Here is a 21,808-nt window from a genome sequence, read left to right as displayed (position 1 = left end):
CCTTCAGTTGAAATATTTTTTTTTTCTCAGAATAAATTATGACAGAATTACCAATATAAACACATGTGCCACTATCCAGTCCCCCCAGGATTCCGCGGGCCTTTTTTGCGATTGTTGCGGGCTAAAATGTCTGATGTTGCGGGGGGTTTTCCAAAAAAATTGCGATGAAAGTTGCGGTGTTTTTTAGGTTTTTGTTGCGATTACATTGCGGGAGGAAGTGAAAGTTGCGAGAAATTGTTGCGATTTTCTCTTTTTGTGATTAAAATTGAGTGATATGTTAAATATTAAGTTATTACTGAAAAACTATTGATTAAAAAACAAAGACACTGAGAAATGGTCCTATAAACAACTTTACCAATATAAAAGATTACCAGGACTACAAAAATGCAGAAAAATAGGCTTTATTTATCCAAATGCACCTGTTGGTTCTAAAGTTAAAGTGCAGAGAACCTCACAGCACAACATGAAGTTACCTTAAAATATAATATAAATGCCTCAGCTTTCATGTAAAACTATTAATACTAGTACTGTGTGCAGGCAGTCTCTCCTGAAGACTAAATTAAAGAATAATTATAAACTAATAAAATAAATGGCTCAGGCTTCATAGAAGAAAAAAAAAACAATTTGAACAGAATCTCACAGTATGATGCTGAAGCTGCCTAAACAATGGAAAATAAAATACCATTTTGGCAAAAATGTTGACATCCATTACTTTCTTGTATTAAGTAAAAAAAATAAAAATAAAGTGCACACAGTCCTTCACTGTAAACATAACACACTTTCAGTAACAGAATTTAAGCCTACATAAACACTGACTCGCACATCATGCAATGTTGCCAGATACTGCTGACGTTTTCCAGTCCAAAATATGTTCAAAACCCGCCAAAATGCACTTAAAACCAATCTGGCAACACTGCGCGCATGCTGCTTCTCTTGAACGTAAACACGGAAGTACGGCGGAAGGTAGTTTGTCGACGTCACCTCAAGACGACGCCAACGATTGGTCAAATTTGCGGGAAAGTTGCGGTGATTGGATATAATTGTAACACCGCCCTGAATTCGCGGGGATTGGTTGAATTTGCGCTGAAGTTGCAAATCGCAACATCCTGGAGGCTCTGGGTTTTTTTGCTTGGCCCAAACTGTCTCCTCACTCACTGTAGCTTTAGGTACTAAAAATCGATCCATTTTGTCTCTGGTAAAGGCTCCTCATGTTGCGCCCCCCCCTGAAGAACTCTGGCGCCCCCCAGGGGGGGCGCGCCCCACACTTTGAAAAGCCCTGCTCTAGGCCAGTGTACCTGGATGACCCATGCGATATCGGAGCGCAGATTAGAGATGGGATTTATGGCTCTTTGATGGGATCCGCATCTTTGTGATCCGTTCTTTGAAAAGAGCCGTTCAAAAGACTGGCTCATTTGGCTCTTTTTAAACATTTATTCAGTTTTACGAAGACAGCGTCTAAAGAAGCCAGATCCCTCTGCTTAGACAGTGACATCAATATTTCTGGACATACCTTTTATATAAAGCAACCTAGACTTACATTACTGTAACCCCTAAACGCTCATAAATAACCATTAAAAAACAATGAGGGCTTCAATGAATGTCCATGCAGAACGGCTTTTATGTAAAAAAAAAAAAAAAGAACCCACTCAAGAACATAGTTATCAAGAACGCAAGAATATTTTATAGAAAAAACACTTGTTTTACAAAAATATTTAAGTCTGAGATATAAAATAGATACAACTACAATAAATATAACACGATTTTAATAGAAAAAAAAACTTATATTAAAAATATTGAAATTGTAACAAAAATAGATACAACTAAACAGTCAGATAAATAGATAAAGTTATAACAAGAACAAGATTATTTTAATAGGAAAAAACAATTAATGCAAAAAATATATTAGAAAAATAGATACAACTAGACAAACAGATAAATAAATAAAATACACAAAAATAGAACAAACAAAATGACGATAGAATAAATTAAATGAACGTCCATGCAAAGTAGTTTTCCCACAATATTATCATTAATATCACACAACTACATTATAAACTATATACAAAACAATTTGAACTATTAGGCAAACACTTGAATAAATAAAAGGCAAATGCTGTTTAGCCTACTTCTTGTCCTTGGGCAAAAGCTTTTTCATCTGAAACACAGTACAGAAAAAGAACGACACACACACAGACTTACCATTATGAATGATGTTTTTATATTTCATTTTCACCTGTTGCCAGGTGTGTTTGGCACTGCTGTTGCCTCTGAAATGTTCACAGGACATACACCAACTTAGTCAAAGGGACTGAACAGTCAGCCATCCTAATTCATGTGACTCTGTGCACATATCAGCTTAAGTAGGCTACTCCATGAATTTACCATACCAAATTTTATTCAGGATTTTTCGGACATTAAACAAGCTATATATGACTGGGGCCACGTCGAAGGACCATTTTCTGTGACTTGTGATTGATCATGAAGCTTTCTCTCATCCTATACTTCTGTTCTGGAACATGTAGAAGGGAGAATGTACTTACGCATTTACCCGATCGGCAATTCGTTGCCAACATGCTTGCCGCTCCTTATTGGCAGCCGCTGTGTTAGATTTTGCTCTTAATGTTGTTTTGAACTCCTCGTAGCTTTGCATTATGACAGCGCATTCTTCCTCCGTGAAGTACGGCGACCGTGCCATTGTGAACAGTGGTGATTTGCGCTGATAACCTCCCCTTTCAAGGGCGGCACGGTGGTGTAGTGGTTAGCGCTGTCGCCTCACAGCAAGAAGGTCCGGGTTCGAGCCCCGGGGCCGGCGAGGGCCTTTCTGTGTGGAGTTTGCATGTTCTCCCCGTGGGTTTCCTCCGGGTGCTCCGGTTTCCCCCACAGTCCAAAGACATGCAGGTTAGGTTAACTGGTGACTCTAAATTGACCGTAGGTGTGAATGTGAGTGTGAATGGTTGTCTGTGTCTATGTGTCAGCCCTGTGATGACCTGGCGACTTGCCCAGGGTGTACCCCGCCTTTCGCCCGTAGTCAGCTGGGATAGGCTCCAGCTTGCCTGCGACCCTGTAGAAGGATAAAGCGGCTAGAGATGATGAGATAATGAGATGAGATGAGAGACCTCCCCTTTCACGTGAACGCGCATTAACCCTGATTAGGTTAACACAGGTTCAACAAATCAACTTCATAACTGGCGTCGTAGTACCGTTTAACCCCAAACAAGATAACCAGGTTTTGTCAACCCCGGTTTAGCGGGGGAACCCTGGGTTACTTCTGGGTAGGTTAACCTCCGTTCGTAGTACAGGCAGGGGCACAGATAGGATTTTTGAACTGGGGGGACTGAGCTGTCAGCAAATGATTCCATTTTGTGTGTGTATATATATATATATATATATATATATATATATATACACACACACTACCGTTCAAAAGTTTGGGGTCACTTTGAAATGTCCTTATTTTTGAAAGAAAAGCACTGTTCTTTTCAATGAAGATCACTTTAAACTAATCAGAAATCCACTCTATACATTGCTAATGTGGTAAATGACTATTCTAGCTGCAAATGTGTGGTTTTTGGTGCAATATCTCCATAGGTGTATAGAGGCCCATTTCCAGCAACTCTCACTCCAGTGTTCTAATGGTACAATGTGTTTGCTCATTGCCTCAGAAGGCTAATGGATGATTAGAAAACCCTTGTACAATCATGTTAGCACAGCTGAAAACAGTTGAGCTCTTTAGAGAAGCTATAAAACTGACCTTCCTTTGAGCAGATTGAGTTTCTGGAGCATCACATTTGTGGGGTTGATTAAATGCTCAAAATGGCCAGAAAAATGTCTTGACTATATTTTCTATTCATTTTACAACTTATGGTGGTAAATAAAAGTGTGACTTTTCATGGAAAACACAAAATTGTCTGGGTGACCCCAAACTTTTGAACGGTAGTGTGTATACATGTTATTTCACCTCCCTCACTGCCATCACCAGGAACTACCTGCAGGCCAGGACAATGATAACATTTTAACATAGCCTATGGAAATCCAAAGTTTACACATTATCATCACGCACAGAAATTGCAAAACTAGTTTTAAAACCGCTAAGTTCCACCTGTTAACCATAGCGAGAGGCTGGGCTACGCGTGTGTGTGTAAAGTGTAAACCAGTGCATCCTGACTTTCTAACTATGCCTGTGTGTTGCGTGAGCGGCAGTCAGTCAACAACTCTTCGCAAAGTTTCCTTATGAAACAATATGCTCGCTGAAATTATGGCAGGGAACGCCAGATTAAACATTAAAACTGCCTTCTGAGCGCTGTATCTACAGGCTACCACCGAAAGAAGGAGGCTACCAGAAAGGCATCTCTACTCCGTACGATTTTACTTTCACTACATTACTTTGAACAGACTATCAAAAAATTGCAAGGTGATATGATAAAGTAAGGCACAGTTTACTTACAGTCGTTTTTTTTTTTTTAACGATGCAATCGTTTTCTGCCTTTTGGCACCCTTCATCATGCCGTGTTGGGGTCCTGAACTAGGAGGCGCTGTCCCCGATATGCCTGTCAAACTTGTAACCATAGCAACCAAGCTCGAGCTCGCAACCTGTGCAGTCTGCGCAGTTGCAACTACTGTATGTCTGTACTGCTGTGCACCTCAATAAACCGAATGGTAATTAGTCTTTTGATTTTTCCGTGAGGTTTGCCTTATGCAAAGAAAGACAGCATAGACGTTTTTTCCTCCCTATAAGTGGGGTGGGGTGGGGGGGGGGCCGAACGAGGTGAATTTAAATCTGGGTGGGACGAATCCCCCCCCTCTATCTGCGCCCGTGAGTACAGGGCCCTGAAGACCAAATTAAACAATAATTATAAACTAATAAAATAAATGGCTCAGGCTTCATAGAAGAAAAAAAAAAACAATTGGAACAGAATCTCACAGTATGATGCTGAAGCTGCCTAAAAAATGGAAAATAAAATACCATTTTGGCAAAAATGTTGGCATCCATTAATTTCTTGTATTAAGTAAAAAAAAAATAATGTAAAGTGCACACAGTCCTTCACTGTAAACATACACTTTCAGTAACAGAATTTAAGCCTACATAAACACTGACTCGCACACGCTGCTTCTCTTGAACGCATACACGGAAGGCGGAAGGTAGTTTGTCGACGTCACCTCAAGACGAAGCCAACGATTGGTCAAATTTGCGGGAAAGTTGCAGTGATTGGAGATAATTGCAACACCGCCCTGAATTCGCGGGGATTGGTTGAATTTGCGTTGAAGTTGCAAATCGCGAAATCCTGGAGGGTCTGACTATTATTCACACACTGCATTTAATATTTTGTATAACCTCACTTTCCCAGTAAAACAGCACTGAGTCTCTCCTGTAACATTCTATAAGGTTGGAGATACAGAGCAGGGCGTCTGAGGCCATTCCTCTTTACACAGTCTCTCCAGATCATCCGGGGCCTCGACCCTCTCCTGTGCTCTCTCCTCTTCAGCTCAGCCCACAGGGTTTCAGGTCAGGGGACTGAGATGGCCAGGGCAGAAGCTTGATTCTGTCCTCAGTGAACCATTTTTGTGTTGGTTGTGTTGACATGCATCGGATCATGGTCCTGCTGGAAGATCCAATGACTACCCAGTTTTAGTTTAAGAAGAAGAAGAAACCTTTATTTGTCACATGCACAGTGAAATTCATCCTCTGCCTTTAACCCATCTGAAGCAGTGAACACACGCACACACCCAGAGCAGTGGGCAGCCCAGAGTGCCCAGGGAGCAGTCAGGGGTTCGGTACCTTGCTCAAGGGCACCTCAGCCCAAGGCCGCCCCACGTCAACCTAACTGCATGTCTTAGGATTGTGGGGGAAACCGGAGCACCTGGAGGAAACCCACGCAGACACGGGGAGAACATGCAAACTCCATACAGAAAGGCCCTCGCCGGCCGCTGGGTTAGAACCCGGAACCTTCTTGCTGTGAGGGGACCGTGCTAACCACTACACCACCGTGCTGCCCAGGTGGTTGTACACCAGGTGCCACCTGGTTTCCTGGCAGAGGAACCAGATTCTGATTTAAAATGTCCTGGAATTTCATGGAGTCCATGATGATGTGGACCCTAACAAGGCTTCAGGGCCTTTGGAGGAAAAACAGCCCCAAAACATCACAGAACCTCCACCATATTTTACAGTAGGGATCGGATTCTTTTCATTATCGCCTCATTTTTTACACCAAACCCACCTTCAGTGTTTATTACCAAAAAGCTCCATTTCTGTTCCATATGACCAGAGAACACGGTTCCAGTCAAAGTTGTCATAACGTTTCACAAACTTTAGATGTTTATATTTGTGGTTAACTGACAGAAAAGGCTTTTTTTCTGGAACCTTCCAGATAATCTGTTGCCCTGGAGGTGGAGTCTGATGGTGGTTTTGGAGATATTCCTGCTGTAGGTCTCTCAGCAGCTTCCATGCAACCAGGTTATAGTGAGGTTTTTTTTCTTTATTCCCTCCTTTAAACGTTTCTACAACCCCAAGTCCAAAAAAGGTTGGGACACTGTGTAAAACGTAAATAAAAACAGAATGCAAAGATTTGCAAATCATGGAAGCCCTATATTTAATTGAAATAGTACGAAGAGAACATATCAAATGTTGAAACTGAGAAATTTTATTGTTTCTTGAAAAATATATGCTCATTTTGAATTTGATGTCAGCAACACGTTTCAGAAAAGTTGGGACACGGGCAACAAAAGACTGAAAAAGTTGTGTAATGCTAAAAAAAAACCTAATTTGGTTAATTGGCAACAGGTCAGTAACATGACTGGGTATAAAAAAAAAAGCATCCCAGAGAGGTGGAGTCTCTCAGAAGTAAAGATGGGGAGGGGTTCAACACTTTATGAAAGACTGCGAGGGCAAACAGTGCAACAATATAAGAATAATGTTCCTCAATGTAAAATTGCAAAAAATTTGGGGGATCACATCATCTATGGTCCATAATATCATTAAAAGATTCAGAGAATCTGGAGAAATCTCTGTATGCAAGAAACAAGGCTGAAAACTGACATTGGATGCCTGTGATCTTCAGGCCCTCAGGCAACACTGCATTAAAAGCAGACACGTGTCTGTAGTGGGAATCACTGTATGGGCTCAGGAACACTTCAGAAAACCATCGTCTGTGAAAACAGTTCATTACTGTATCCACAAATGCAAGTTAAAACCAGATATAAACAATATCCAGAAACACCGCCACCTTCTCTGGGCCCAAGCTCTTTTAAGATGGTCTGAGGCAAAGTGGAAAACTGTCCTGAGATCTGATGAATCAAAAGTAGAAATTCTTTTTAGAAACCATGGACACCACGTCCTCCAGGCTAAGGAGGAGAGGGACCATCCGGCTTATTATCAGTGCATAGTTCAAAAGCCAGCATCTGTGATGGTATGAGGGTGCATTAGTGCATGTGATATGGGTAGCTTGTACATCTGGGAAGGCGTCATTAATGCTGAAAGATATATACATATTTCAGAGCAATATGCTGCCATCCAGACAAAATTTTTTTCAGGGAAGGCCTTCTTTCTTTCAGCAAGACAATGCCAAACCGCTTTCTGCACATATTAAAACTGCATGGCTCCGTAGTATAAGAGTCCAGGTGCTAAACTGGCCTGCCTGCAGTCCAAACCTGTCTTCTATTTAAAACATTTGGTGCATTATGAAGTGGAAAATACGACAAAGGAGACCCCGAACGATTGAGCAACTGAAATTTTATATCAGGCAAGAATGGGATGACATTTCTCTCTCAAGACTACAGCAATAGGTCTCCTCAGTTCCCAAACATTTACAGTGTTGATAAAAGTAGAGGTGATGCAATACAGTGGTAAACACGCCCCTGTCCCAACATTTTTGAAACGTGTTGCTGATATCAAATTCAAAATGAGTATATATTTTTCAAAAAACAATAACGTGCCTCAGTTTCAACATTTGATATGTTGTCTTTGTACTATTTTCAATTAAATACGTATAGGGTTTCCATGATTTGCAAATCTTCACATTCAGTTTTTATTCATGTTTTACACAGTGCCCCAACTTTTTTGGAATTGGGGTTGTATTTGTTTTTCACTTGAATTTGGTTTTCTTTCATATTAGAATTGACAAAAAATATCTGCCATGATTTATTTTTGAATGTTACAAAAACCTGTAATTTTAAGAGGGGTGTGTAGACTGTTTACATCCACACCATATTCCTGACATACAGTAATGAGAGGTCATCCAGATGTTGTGTGAATTTGTACTGTCTTATACATCCCAGTTGAACTTATGCTGACATACACGATGTGTAAACTCACACAGCTCACATCATTTTATTCAGTAATAGATGTTCAACATCCTAAATCATAAATAAGGTAAAACCTCGAGAGCAATATAGTAGCGAGCAACAAACTTCACTTAGTGTCCATTCTCAGGAAAAAGGGTACTGAATGCCTTTCCTTGTGACTGGGGGACATCATGTGTACCGTTAATTTCCGGTTTCGTTTCTCCATGGCAACGGGAATGTCACATATCTTTAATAATGTTTTAGTTTTAATTTGCACCTGAAGAACCACCTTAAATTAGCCTGTAGAATGATGGATGACATGCTTTCCAGGTAGATCTACTTAAACAACCTGACCTTAAGTGTAGCACACCAGTGACAGGAAAAGGCTAGCTTTTTGTCCCGAGTGTGTATGCGCGACAAACACTTGTAAGAACATCCATCATTAAATGAGTGACGTTTCAAGAGCCATTCTGTGCAGTCCCAATACTTTTGGTCACTTTATTCGCATCTCATTGCCATCACCTCCTTACGCTGTGTAATAATGTTACTATTTAGTATAACCTTTTCATTTGCAAATATTTTCTTATTTAAGTCTCACGCTCATAACTGGCGTGTACAATTATGTTCATCGCTTGTGTTTCTCTGGTCACTTCACACACACATTCCATCCTTATTATGTTATGCTGTGCAAAAACATTCACTACCTGGTGTAATATTTCTATTTCAGTAACCAGTATTTATGAGTGCAATATTTCTACTGCATGTGAAGTAATACTAAGTTCCATTCTTATTTTGTTGTGTACATTACGTACATGGCCCATGTTTTTACTTTTACACACAATTTTTTTTATATACAGTGGATATAAAAAAAAAAGTGTGCACACCTCGTTAAAATGATTTTTTTTTACATCAGAAAAACCTAACAGATCACGATAAATAATTTCAAAACATTTCCCACCTTTAATGTGACCTATAACCTGTACAATTCAACTGAAAAACAAATCTGTTAAGGGGAAAAATTAAAAAAAAATGTACAATAAGCTGGTTGCACAAGTGTGAACACCCTTAAACTAATACTTTGTTGAAGCACCTTTTCATTTAATTACAGCATTCGGTCTTTTTGGGTTCACACCTGCCATCAATTAAAATGACACTGATTAACCCCAAACAAAAGTTCAGACATTTACTCCGTTGCATCCTCCAGCAAAAGCCAGGGTTCACAGAGAGCTTACAAAGCGTCAAAGGGATCCCATTGTTGAAAGGTATCAGTCAGGAGAAGGGTACAAAAAAATTTCCACAGCATTAGATATACCATGGAGCACAGTGAAGACGGTCATCAAGAAGTGGAGAAGATATGGGACAACAGTGACATTACCGAGAACTGGACGTCCCTCCAAAATTGATGAAAAGACAATGAAAACTGGTCAGGGAGGCTGCCAAGAGGCCTACAGCAACACTGAAGGAGCTACAGGAATTTCTGGCAAGTACTGGTGGTGTACTATATGTGACAATCTCCCATGTTCTCCACATGTCTGGACTGTGAGGTAGGGTCAAAGAAAAACATCCAGGCCCAACTACATCAACTCCCAAAAGCATGTGGGAAAATGTGTTATGGTCTGATGAAACCAAGGTTGAACTTTTTGGCCGCAATTCCAAAAGGTATGTTTGGCACAAAAACAACACTGCGCATCACCAAAAGAACCCCATACCCACGGTGAAGCATGCTGGCGGCAGCATCATGTTTTGGGGTTGTTTTTCTTCAGTTGGAACAGGAGCTTTAGTCAAGGTGGAGGGAATTATGAACAGTTCTAAACACCAGTCAATTTTGGCCCAAAACCTTCAGGTGTCTGCTAGAAAGCTGAAGATGAAGAGCAATTTAATCTTTAAGCATGACAATGACACCAAAAAAGTTTTGGAACGGCCCAGCCAGAGCCCAGACCTAAATCCAATTGAAAATCTGTGGGGTGACCTGAAGAGGGCCGTGCACAAGAGATGCCCTCGCAATCTGACAGATTTGGAGCACTTTTGCAAGGAAGAGTGGGCAAATATTGTCAAGTTAAGATGTGGCAGCCTGATAGACTCCTACATCATTTTAACAGGGTGTGTACACTTTATATCCACTGTAGTTTTTTTTTAATATACTTTAATTGCACTCTTTATTCCTGACTCTTTTCTATCTGTGAGCTGCTGAAACACGTCAATTTTCCCAACGAGGGATGAATAAAGTTTATCTTATCAATCGTAGGGCTGACACACAGAGACAACCAGCCATTCACACACTATGTGGCAGCCCTGTGATGATCTGGTGACTTGTCCAGGGTGTACCACGCCTCTCGCCCATAGTCAGCAAGGATAGGCTCCAGCTTGCCCGCGACCCTGTACAGGATGAGCGGCTACGGATAATGGATCTTATCAAATCACATACATCACATTGTATTCATCATGACTGCAGTGTTTGCATCATCATCATGTTTTTCTACAGCTTATTGTGCACAAACAAATTTTTCATGAAGAAGCTCTGTAGTAGGGTCCAAACATGGCATTCCACATCTGCTGCCAGAGTCTGTACAGCTGGAGGATCCATGGATAAGCTGAGGGCAAAGCTGTGGATAAAGAACATATGTTTCTGAATGTGTTTTGGTTAAAAAAAAATAATTTAAGGTCTGCTTAAAAGGAAATATCAGTATTTACGCAGGACGTCTCATTCTTAAGGTGTTAGAACAGGATATCAGCTTAAAGGAGATGCGCAGAGCCATGGCCTCACTTTCGTTTATAAATGCCTTGAGACCTCAAGAATGGCACAGGAATAGTTTTAAGCGTTAATAATAAATCTAATATAGTAATTTTTACGATTAAAGCGATTCATATAGGTAGCGGTCTGAATGAATGACCTTGACGTCATAATGTCACGGCAGGAAGTCTATCGGTCTCATCGCCATTTCCGCTATACTAAAACACAGAGCTGACTGCAACTCCGATCCTCCATTTTGAGCTAATTTTCGCCATGCCATATAGATGTGCTGCTGGCGGGTGCAGCAACATGACAGAAGGTGGATTTACGTTGTATTCTACTTTGCAACTGCAAAGATTTGGACGCGTTTTGCGAGAAATTCATGGGCACATTGGGCGCCTATGAAATGATCTCTCCTCTGCTCTGCACATTTTACTGAAGACTTGTATGAGACCTCTGATCTGTTGAGGAGCATTGGCTACAAGCCTGTACTGAAAGAGGGTGCAGTACCAACAATTAAAGGAAAACTACAAGAAAAGGAAAGTATTTATTAAAAAAAAAAAAAAAGGAAAGTGAGTTCAGTTGCACTAGTTCTCCCGGAGTGTGAGCTGAGGGTTGTTGGTAAAACCCAGGACGGAACGGGACGTGATATATTATCGCTCAGGCAGGGACCTCCCTGTGGTTGTTGCTAAAATCGGTGACATTCCATCCCGTCCCAGGTTTTAGTAATTGTCTGAGCCGAGCAGTAATGGCAGAGTACTCAGTAATGGAGAAAATGGAGAATGAGTCAGACGGTTGGTCCATTTCTCTGCTGGATATTGCTGCCATCTTGCTCTTACGTGGAAGAAGCGAATGAACGGAGAACTGAATGAACAACTGAAAGTCAGATTGTTTCAAAATAAATCGGCCACAAGATTGGCCTTCAAGAAGCGAGAACACAGACGGGTAAGCTCCGACTCTCATTTGGATACAAAACAACACGTTGTTCACCTGCATTTAGATTAATACATGTAACTTGTATTGTGTTTAAGTTACCGGTACAAGATTATTTAATTTGCTTCAGAATGTGATTGTCTCAGTTCATCTGATTATTTAATTAGCCTTTTACGTTTTATCAGTGAAAATGCACACATGTACATGTATGTTGCATAAGTTATAACGCCTGTCCTGTTTCAATGAGAGTCAACCCACAATCAATGAAGTCAAATCAGTCTTAGTTGAGCAAGTCGGTAACAGTATTTCTTACTTTCACCATACATTTTTATTTATATGACTTTGGTCTATAGCTGTCAAAGGCCTCAGCCGTAAAACCGGTTACCGCAGTGATGTCACGCATTCAGGGCTGGCTGGCTCAGTGGAGCAGCTCCAATGCCAACTTTGCGGTCGATTTTAACTCTCAAAAACATTTTTTTTTTTTTATTTCCATTTATGCAGCATACAAGAATCAAGGATGGAGATACTATCCACTCAGAAATTTATTTAAAAATAAAGGTTTTGCGTATCTCCTTTAACATGAGCACAGCCAGTAAATTAAAAAAAAAAAAGATTTTTTTTTAAATATTACACAACATATATTTTATACTTTATCAACAAATTTTAATTTGCAAAATCATTCGTAAGAGCATTTACACAAGAAATGTGGTGTTCATGAAAATCCTGTTTATTCAGAAAAAACATATCCTATGAGAGCTCCTGAGATGTATATACACTGTTCAGTAATGTGAAGCTTTAGAGTTTGGCTCCAGATTGTATATCTGGCGTGATTTACTGCAAATTTATGTAGCTATTACGCTGCCAAGCTTTTATGATTACAAGTCGCATCCAGGAAAATAAACAAACAAATAGGAGCAACAGGACAGATTTTTAAAGAGGTACTGCACACTTAAATGGCTTTATGAGCTGTAAAATAAGAGATGTTTCATCACAGTACAGTTACATCAATGCTGGTGTTAAAATGACTTTTTTGAATATAAAAATAAACACTTTTTTGGTTGAAAATGGCTCAAAACTCCATCTACTGGTTAAAATCATCCTGAAGTTTATAAGGCAGATGCTGATGTAGAGTCCACCATTTGAGACTTATCCAGGTCATGAAATGTATCTTTTTTTCTTTTTTTTTTTAAATACATTACCACCCTCTAATCAGAGGTGGGTGGTCCATCTAGCCCACTGACCCTCGAGTAGAAATTTGTGAAACCGCCCTCATTTTCAGTTGTACGTCGATCAAGACATGACTCACAGAAGTTACGCTATTTCCCCACCCCTCCCCTCCTCAGCCCATTCTGCCTGAAATGAATGGTTTATAGAATCCTCTTCATGACAATGCAAATGTCCACTAATTTTTCCAAAAGAAACATGAAGCATCATCAATCCGTCCAATCTCTTTACTGGCATGCAGTCATCATGTCATAATTTTGGCATGCTGAACTAAGACACGTAGCAGTGCCTACATTATTCTTTTAAATATTCTCAGGTGCATGTATTCTCTTTCTTTGCGGCGCAAGCTGAGACTGATGTGCACGTTATCTACAGTTGTAGTTTATGTTAGCAGTTGAAGATGATGATCTCCTTACCCGGGTCCATACGGACGAGCAGAAGATAGAGCAGGAATAACAGAACAGCGGTTCTGTGAATAAAGCGTGACCAGGCAGTGACACCCGCCAAAGAGAGTCCTCTGTACAACAACCTCATTACAGCATTCAACTTCCGGACCACTGACCCTGAAACAATATGGAATAGTTTCATTAAAATAATCTCGAATGAGATGTTATATATGCATACACCACCACTGACAGGTGAAGAAGTGAATAACACTGATTGTAATGAGATATTGGCACCTGTCAAGGGGTGGGATATATTAGACAGCAAGAGAACAGTCAGTTCTTGAAGTTAATGTGTTGGAAGCAGGACAAATGGGCAAGTGCAAGGGTCTGAGCAACTTTGACGGCAAGATGACTAGGTCTGAACATTACTGCTGACACCAATGTTCCCTCTAATTTTTAATGTGCCTGAGCATATGTGCCATGTCCCTGAGCACCTGCCTTGTACCATTGTGAGCAACTTCAGACATACACGCGGGCCAACTGTATAATAATCTTACCATACCGTATCTGTACAGCAGGGCCGGCCCAAGCCTTTAAGAGGCCCTAAGCAGAATTTGATTTGGGGGCCCCCCACACAACCAAAACTACACTGCTAGCTGCCTTATTATTTCTTAGGCTACACAGTTAGTCTAGCCACCCACCATAATCTGCGTTTTTAGTTGGTTTACATTATACTGCAACTTGTGGCTATTGCAATATAAAATATTCAGAGTGATGTGTGGCATATTTGTAAGTAAAACAACAAATCAGTAGACAAGACACTGTACATGTTAACTTGTTTACATATACAGTGTCTTGTCTACTGATTTGTTGTTTTACTTACAAATATGCCACACATCACTCTGAATATTTTATATTGCAATAGCCACAAGTTGCAGTACAATGTAAACCAACTAAAACTTAATCTAACAATTAGCATTATGTTAGATTAAGTAGTAAAGATTGAATGCACGCCGTTAATCTGCACCGTTTATAGCACAGCTGATGTAGGACAAAAATCTGTTCAAATGCCAAGAAATGACGTTTTGTGCTCTGCGCATGTGCAGTGGGGCTTTGTAGGACGCATTGACGTGTAGGACAGTTTATCAGAACACCTGCCGTGCTGTACAGTACCATACAGCAAACCCATTACCCATCACTTTTGTGTGTTGAGGCAAATATCACTCCAATAGCAATAATACCTTCCTATTTTACTACCTTACTTTGGCTTCACAGCACGTCTTGCAGAGCAGCCCTTTCTCACTCGAAAACGAAAAAATGTCCCCAAGTTTTACATCCTGTCCGTCCGTGCGCACATACTCCGACAGCCATTCCAGTTTAAAAGCTTCACGTTTCTTTTTTATTCTCGCTTGATGCGTGGACGTACCCGGTCGTTTCGCCATTGCTGCATTTACCTCAGCTTCACACTCCGAACTCAAACGGCAAGCACTAGCAACAGAATCATAACATGATGGCACGTAACAGTTCCGGTGGACGTGCCATACGTAAGCTAAAACGTCACAAACATTTTATTTTACTAATAGTAATAACACACAAAATAATGAAAAATATTTTTATTGTGTATTATTGTCTATAATTGTGTCTGGCCATCAGTTTTTTTAATATCGACTCTTAAAAAAAAAAAAAAAAAAAATTAGGAGTGCCAGGAAAGCAGGTAAAGCTAACAAGCTAACCCATTCAGAATTCTCTGCGCTGGCATTGGGTTGCTCTGCGCGGAGAGCGTGGGAGCACTGCGCGATTGCGCAGGCGTGCAGCTTAGAGGGAACATAGGCTGACACCTTTCTGTTTTAACCAGTATTAACTTTTTCAGCAGTTTGTGCAACAGTAGCTCTTCTGGGGATTGGACTATATGGGCTAGCCTTCATGCCCCATGCGAATCCAAGAACCTTTGACACCCATGACCCTGTCGCCGGCTCACCAGTTGTCCTCTGGATCCTTGGTTCACTTTTGGTAGGTACTAACCACTGCATACCGGGAACACCCCCATAAGATGTGCCATTTTTGTTCGATGCTCAGACCCAGTTATCTCGCCATCACAATTTGGCCCCCAGTCACTTAGGCTACATCCACACGACAACGGCAACGAGATGTTATTTAAAAATATATCGCGTCCAAATGGGCAACAATCAGTAAAATATCAGGTCCATATGGCAACGCAACGCTTGCTGAAAACAATGCAATACACATGCCACACCTCTAGGGGTGCTGTAAGACGGTCCCTTCGGAGACACCAGAACAATAGAAGAAGTAACGACGCATGCGCATAAACTATTATGCGCGAGACTTCATATTAGCCACAAAGTCAGGAAAATCTGTTTGTAAAATTACATTATAATGACCAAATACAATGAAAAGTATTTTTCCAGTCTCACCTGTGAAAGGTAATCCCATGTGATCTCGTTTGGACAGAAAACCTGTTGGTACAGTTAAACGCAGCTAATCTTTATTCTCCACTTTGACCTCTCCAAAATGGCGGCGAGGATGACGTATGATTCTACGCGGAAGGCGGCGTCTTCAATGGTCCGGAATAAAGTGAATGATACACGTTGATGGAATTAATTTGTTGTTTCTCACCTGTGAAAGGTAATCCCATATGATCTCGTTTGGACGGTAAACCTGTTGGTACAGTTAAACGCAGCTAATCTTTATTCTCCGCTTTGACCTATCCAATATGGCGGCGAGGATGACGTATGATTCTACGCGGAAGGCGGCGTCTTTAATGGTCTGGAATAAATTGGATTAATTTGCTCCTCTACGCCCTTTTTAAGGAATGTATTGTCGGACTTAAATCAACATCTGAAGAGGTGAGATCGCTCCTTTTTTCCCCTATTTTTGCTGGCGGGATTGCACCATTACACAAATATTCACAGTGAAAATATTTTGTAAGCGCGTTTCATGAACCAAGTTATAGGATTTGTTGACAACTCGCATCGCAATGAGAAGATCATTGGCACTACTGGTGTTAAGAATCAGACCATTTCATAAATGAATATTTTGCTGTAGAGCTGCAGTGTTTGTACAATTGCATGTTTTTGCTTCACTATTACTGTCACTATTCTGCTTCTTGCATTACTACTGTGAACTAACACTGAACATAATAATAATAATAATAATAATAATAATAATATCCAAGCTCGTGTTTCACTCTCACTAGTGCTCTGTAAGGCTTTTTCCTGGTGATATTTGTTACACTTCTACCCGGCGTGAAGCACTCACAGTCATGTGGTTGTGACGTCATCGTAAACAAATCCGTTCTACTCATCCAGACGACTTCACAACGGCAACGTTGCCAGATCTTTCCACTCTGGAACCCGTTCTCAAAAAGATTGCGTTTTGGGCACCCAAAACGCCGGTGCGGTGTGGACGCCAGGCCTAAACGATAAGCAATTGTATCGGAGTCACCTGAATCCGTTGCCGTGTGGACAGGGCCTTAGATTGCTTGCCCATTTTTCCTGCTTCCAACACATCAACTTCAAGAAAGGACTGTTCTCTTGCTGCCTAATGTATCCCACCCCTTGACAGGTGCCACTGTAATGAGATAATCAGTGTAATTCACTTCACCTGTCAGTGGTCATAATATTACAGCCGACTGGTGTATATGCATACGAGTATGATGGTTGGATGTCCACAAACTTTTGGCCATATAGCGGTACACTACCGTTCAAAAGTTTGGGGTCACTTTGAAATGTCCTTATTTTTGAAAGAAAAGCACTGTTCTTTTCAATGAAGATCACTTTAAACTAATCAGAAATCCACTCTATACATTGCTAATGTGGTAAATGACTATTCTAGCTGCAAATGTCTGGTTTTTGGTGCAATATCTCCATAGGTGTATAGAGGCCCATTTCCAGCAACTCTCACTCCAGTGTTCTAATGGTACAATGTGTTTGCTCATTGCCTCAGAAGGCTAATGGATGATTAGAAAACCCTTGTACAATCATGTTACCACAGCTGAAAACAGTTGAGCTCTTTAGAGAAGCTATAAAACTGACCTTCCTTTGAGCAGATTGAGTTTCTGGAGCATCACATTTGTGGGGTCGATTAAATGCTCAAAATGGCCAGAAAAATGTCTTGACTATATTTTCTATTCATTTTACAACTTATGGTGGTAAATAAAAGTGTGACTTTTCATGGAAAACACAAAATTGTCTGGGTGACCCCAAACTTTTGAACGGTAGTGTACATCTTTCTAGCAGTTACTGAATATTATGAGTTAGGATGAAAAACTGAATAATAAGCCAGGATTAGAGTTTGAGTTAATAAGATTAACATATAAACCATTGGTATGCTACAATTTAACAGGTGATTCTATGCTTATGGTGACTTTTTTTTTTTAAGACTTATTTTTCCCCTCTTTCCATTTTTCAACACTGAAGCAAACAACCCGTGGCTATCCCCTGCTGGCAACTGTGCCATAACTCTGGTAAAATGTGACTGAATTGAACGAAATTACAATATGCGTATTACCGACATATAACAAAAAAATCCTGACAAGTTTCGTGAAATTCCTCCAAAAATTGTGAGAGGAGTTGATTTTAGAAGGTGAGTACCCTTCCCAGAACGGACGGACGGACATCGCCACGACATAATCCCCCTTCGGGCCTTTCAGCCAGCGGGGGATAAAAATTGTGAGGGAAGTTGATTTCAGAAAGTAAGCACACCTTGATGAAATTGCCAAAATATAAGTTTGTTAATAATCAAGGGCATAACTCTGGGAAAATCTGCCCAAATTAAACGAAAATTTTAATATGCATATAACTGTCATATAACAAAGCCTTTTGCCAAGCTTTGAGAAATTCCTCCAAAAATTGTGAGGAGTTGATGTCAGAAGGCAAACACACCTTCATGAAATTGTCAAAGTATAATTTTGTTAAATCAAGGACTGTAACTCTGGTAAAATGTGACCGAATTTAACGAAATTGCAGTGTGCGTATTACCGACATATAACAAATGCCGCTTTTCCACTACAAACGCGGCTGAGTTGGGCTGAGCCGTGCCGTGCTGACTCGGGCTGAGCGGGGCTGTTGGAGTTGCATTTCGACTACAACCGCGCTGAACCGTGCTGGCTGGAAGTGGGTGGACACATTGGGTGGAGTTAGCGAAAGTGGGTGGACGTCAGGTGATGTCGTTAAGCAGCGCAAACAGTGACATCAGTGAGCTTTTAAGCGGTAGTCTCACGACCCGAATAGTAAACAATAAACATGGAGAACATGGAGTCGTTAGTGTTGCTGGTCTTGGTTCTGTGGCTTGTTGTCACCGACAACGCGAACAGATACTGGCAAGAGCGTATAGATGAGGCGAGGCGCATAAGGCTTCAGAAATTCTCGTAATTCGTAATTCTTCTCCTTCCGGGTTTGCGGTGTTTACAGATCCCAGCGTGCTCGCGGGGTGTGTGTGGGCATGTGAGGACACTCCTCCTCACCAATCAGTGCACAGGGGAGTGTCTGCTCACGCCCCCAGCCTCACTCAGCTCGCTTCAGCCCCACTCCAAAACGGTGCGAGTTTTAGGGGCTAAGCAGGGCTGAAGCGAGCTGAGTCGTGCTGTTTTTTGGTAGTCGAAACGCGAGCCGTGTCAGGCTGAAGTGAGCTGAAGCGAGCTGAAGTGAGCTGAAAAAGGGTAGTGGAAAAGGGCCAAAAGAATCCTGTCAAGTTTCATGAAATTCCTCCAAAAAGTTGAGAGGAGTTGTTTTCAGAAGGTGAGTGCCCTTCCCAGGATGGACAGACGGACATCGCCATGACATAATCCCCCTTTGGGCTTTTCGGCCAGCGGAGAATTTAAAAAAAAAAAAAAAAAAAAAAGGGGAGAGAACTTAATGTTCATCTTCCTGTGATCAGGAAATTCAGATGATTCAACTTCATGTTTAAATGTTTGACTTTAACATGTGGAATATTCAAAATATTTCATACAGTGAATGTTTTCATGGAGCGAGTGTGAGGAAACACTGCAGGATAATTTTCATAACCTAGATGATATTTCAAGCTTGTTATATAGTTTCACAAATTAACGTAAAAAAGAGAAGATGAAGGTGTAGCTACAGTATTATGGGCTAGATTTGTTACATCTGGATTTTACTTCCATATTTGTAAATGTAAAACCAGTGGGATGAGTGACCTGAAGCTTAAGTGTGGAATCAGCCTCAGTGTTCTTTAATAGAAATAAACAAACAGTACCTTGAAGTGTAATCTTTTTTTCTGCTTCCACAGGGACAGGTTCAGGGCTTGGATCTGAACGGTTCGTTTTTTTAGCATCATGATCCTTTAGTATTGCAAGTGCAGTTTGTCTCTGCTCCTCGGTAAAGGCTACCTGCCCCACGTCACCCATCAGCAGCTGCTTGGCCTCTGCGGTTTGGCCTAGTGGCAGGAGAACGTGCAGGGTGTAGAGCTCAGCCACGCTGCTGTAACCCGGCAGGCTCGAGTTAGAGGAGCAGTGCAGCCAGGTCTGCACTGCCTCCTGCACCTCTGCCTGCTCCGACACCTTGGTGTAGAGAAGAATGCTGTGAATGTAGATAGAAAAAAACAGATGGACGTGTTGGCCACTGCTATGCCAGAGAGCTACTGAATATCATTACAGCTATAATATAAAGCCAATTCGACTGCACAGGATATAGACTGCACATCCCTCCAGTTCAACCCATGTCCAAGTTATTATCCGTACTCTCTCCTGCTTGCATGGAGCTCATTTAACGAATACAATTACCTCAATCAGCAGGCATGGAACAATAAATCTAATATACTATGCACTGAGAGGCTCCAGTCGAAATTATGGATTCTCTGAGGTGACTGGTGCAGCCCTGAAGAAAATAGTCCTACTGCAGTCACTGAAGAGAATCCATAATTCCCGGAGCCTCTCAGTGCATGGTAGATTAGATTTATGTCCCTTATTGAAAAATTCCAAACTGAAAGTGTGATGATTGAATCTCGGCATAAACTCACTGGAGGCAGCCATGTTTGTTGTTTACTTTGGACCAACCTTTGACCTGTACATGTGCCATGTTCCATGCTATCGCCTGCCTCGCTAGGCATGATCATGATATGTAGATCTACACACGAGCAATTCCAGCGTTATGGACGTGACACTTGAACTCAAAATGGCAACAAATGACCCAGTGCATGTTTTATTGTCTCCCAGTATTTAAACAGGTGTTGCATATTTTAAGGCTGTACCATACTGGAGAAGTGATAGAACAAGAACAATTCCCATAGTACATCTAGGGCATGCCAGAAAATGCCAATAAAAGATGCGTTATGGACGTGACAGAAAAAAGTATCACTTTTCTTGGGTGACTGTACATTTTTATCAAATTCTGTGAAATTGTAAACCTAATGTCGAAATGGAGATATCCATTTGATAGAGGGGTCCAAGGTGAATATTAAAAAATCTTCGTTTAAAATATTTTGTATTTCATGCAGAGTTTCGGAAGGAAAAGTCAGCGTTATGGATGTGACGAAATTCCATTATGGATGTGACGCGTCTGAAATAGACATGGCATATGTTTAGAAAATCAGCAATTTAACCACCATAACCCTTTGAAAAACTCTCTAAATATCAGCTAAAACTATCAAAGTTCTTAAATAATATTTAGGATGGCTATTGTTTTGCTGTTTTGTGGATTTTAGCATACATTTCTGTGGCTTGTGGCAATAATATAGAATTGTACATGATCAAAGTTGATTTTAGCTTGGGTTTTACATTATAAGAAAGAAAGACTGACATATTAAGGCGAAGGGAACAATTCTTGTGACAAATTGGTTCAACTTATTCACATCTGTAAAATACAGGCCTAGGCGATATCTCCCGGAGTGGTTTTGATGTATTACATGTTGCTTTATTTTTGCATGGTGAGGTTGACATTTACATGGAATTGCCCACACACAGAAATGCTCGCGGAGTCACAGCTGTGACTCGAGTCGGCCATATAGCTTGAAATTGTGATGTCAGTTCATGGTACAGTGGTGCTAAAAGTTTGTGAACCCTTTAGAATTTTCTATATTTCTGCATAAATATAACCTAAACATCATCAGATTTTCACACAAGTCCTAAAAGTAGATAAAGAGAACCCAGTTAAACAAATGAGACAAAAATATACTTGGTCATTTATTTATTGAGGAAAATGATCCAATATTACATATCTGTGAGTGGCAACAGTATGTGAACCTTTGCTTTCAGTATCTGGTGTGACCCCCTTGTGCAGCAATA

General features: G+C 40.8%; 1 protein-coding gene across 2 annotated transcripts in view; it reads right to left on the bottom strand.

Annotated features, from left to right (window-relative positions):
* Positions 1 to 7,711: 7,711 nt before the first annotated feature.
* Positions 7,712 to 21,808, bottom strand: part of pex26 (peroxisomal biogenesis factor 26) — a 35,418-nt gene continuing 21,321 nt past the window's right edge. For both annotated transcript variants that reach the window (XM_060902830.1, XM_060902831.1), the window contains 3 exons: positions 19,783 to 20,105; positions 13,582 to 13,728; positions 7,712 to 10,880 (listed from right to left, as the gene is read on the bottom strand). In XM_060902830.1, the coding sequence (XP_060758813.1) occupies positions 10,783 to 10,880; positions 13,582 to 13,728; positions 19,783 to 20,105 (568 nt within the window). In that variant the 3' untranslated portion in view covers positions 7,712 to 10,782. The remainder of the gene's footprint in view (positions 10,881 to 13,581; positions 13,729 to 19,782; positions 20,106 to 21,808) is intronic.

Source organism: Neoarius graeffei, chromosome 21 (assembly GCF_027579695.1).
Source record: "Neoarius graeffei isolate fNeoGra1 chromosome 21, fNeoGra1.pri, whole genome shotgun sequence".
NCBI lineage: Eukaryota > Metazoa > Chordata > Actinopteri > Siluriformes > Ariidae > Neoarius > Neoarius graeffei.
This window is presented reverse-complemented; position numbering and strand designations above follow the sequence as displayed.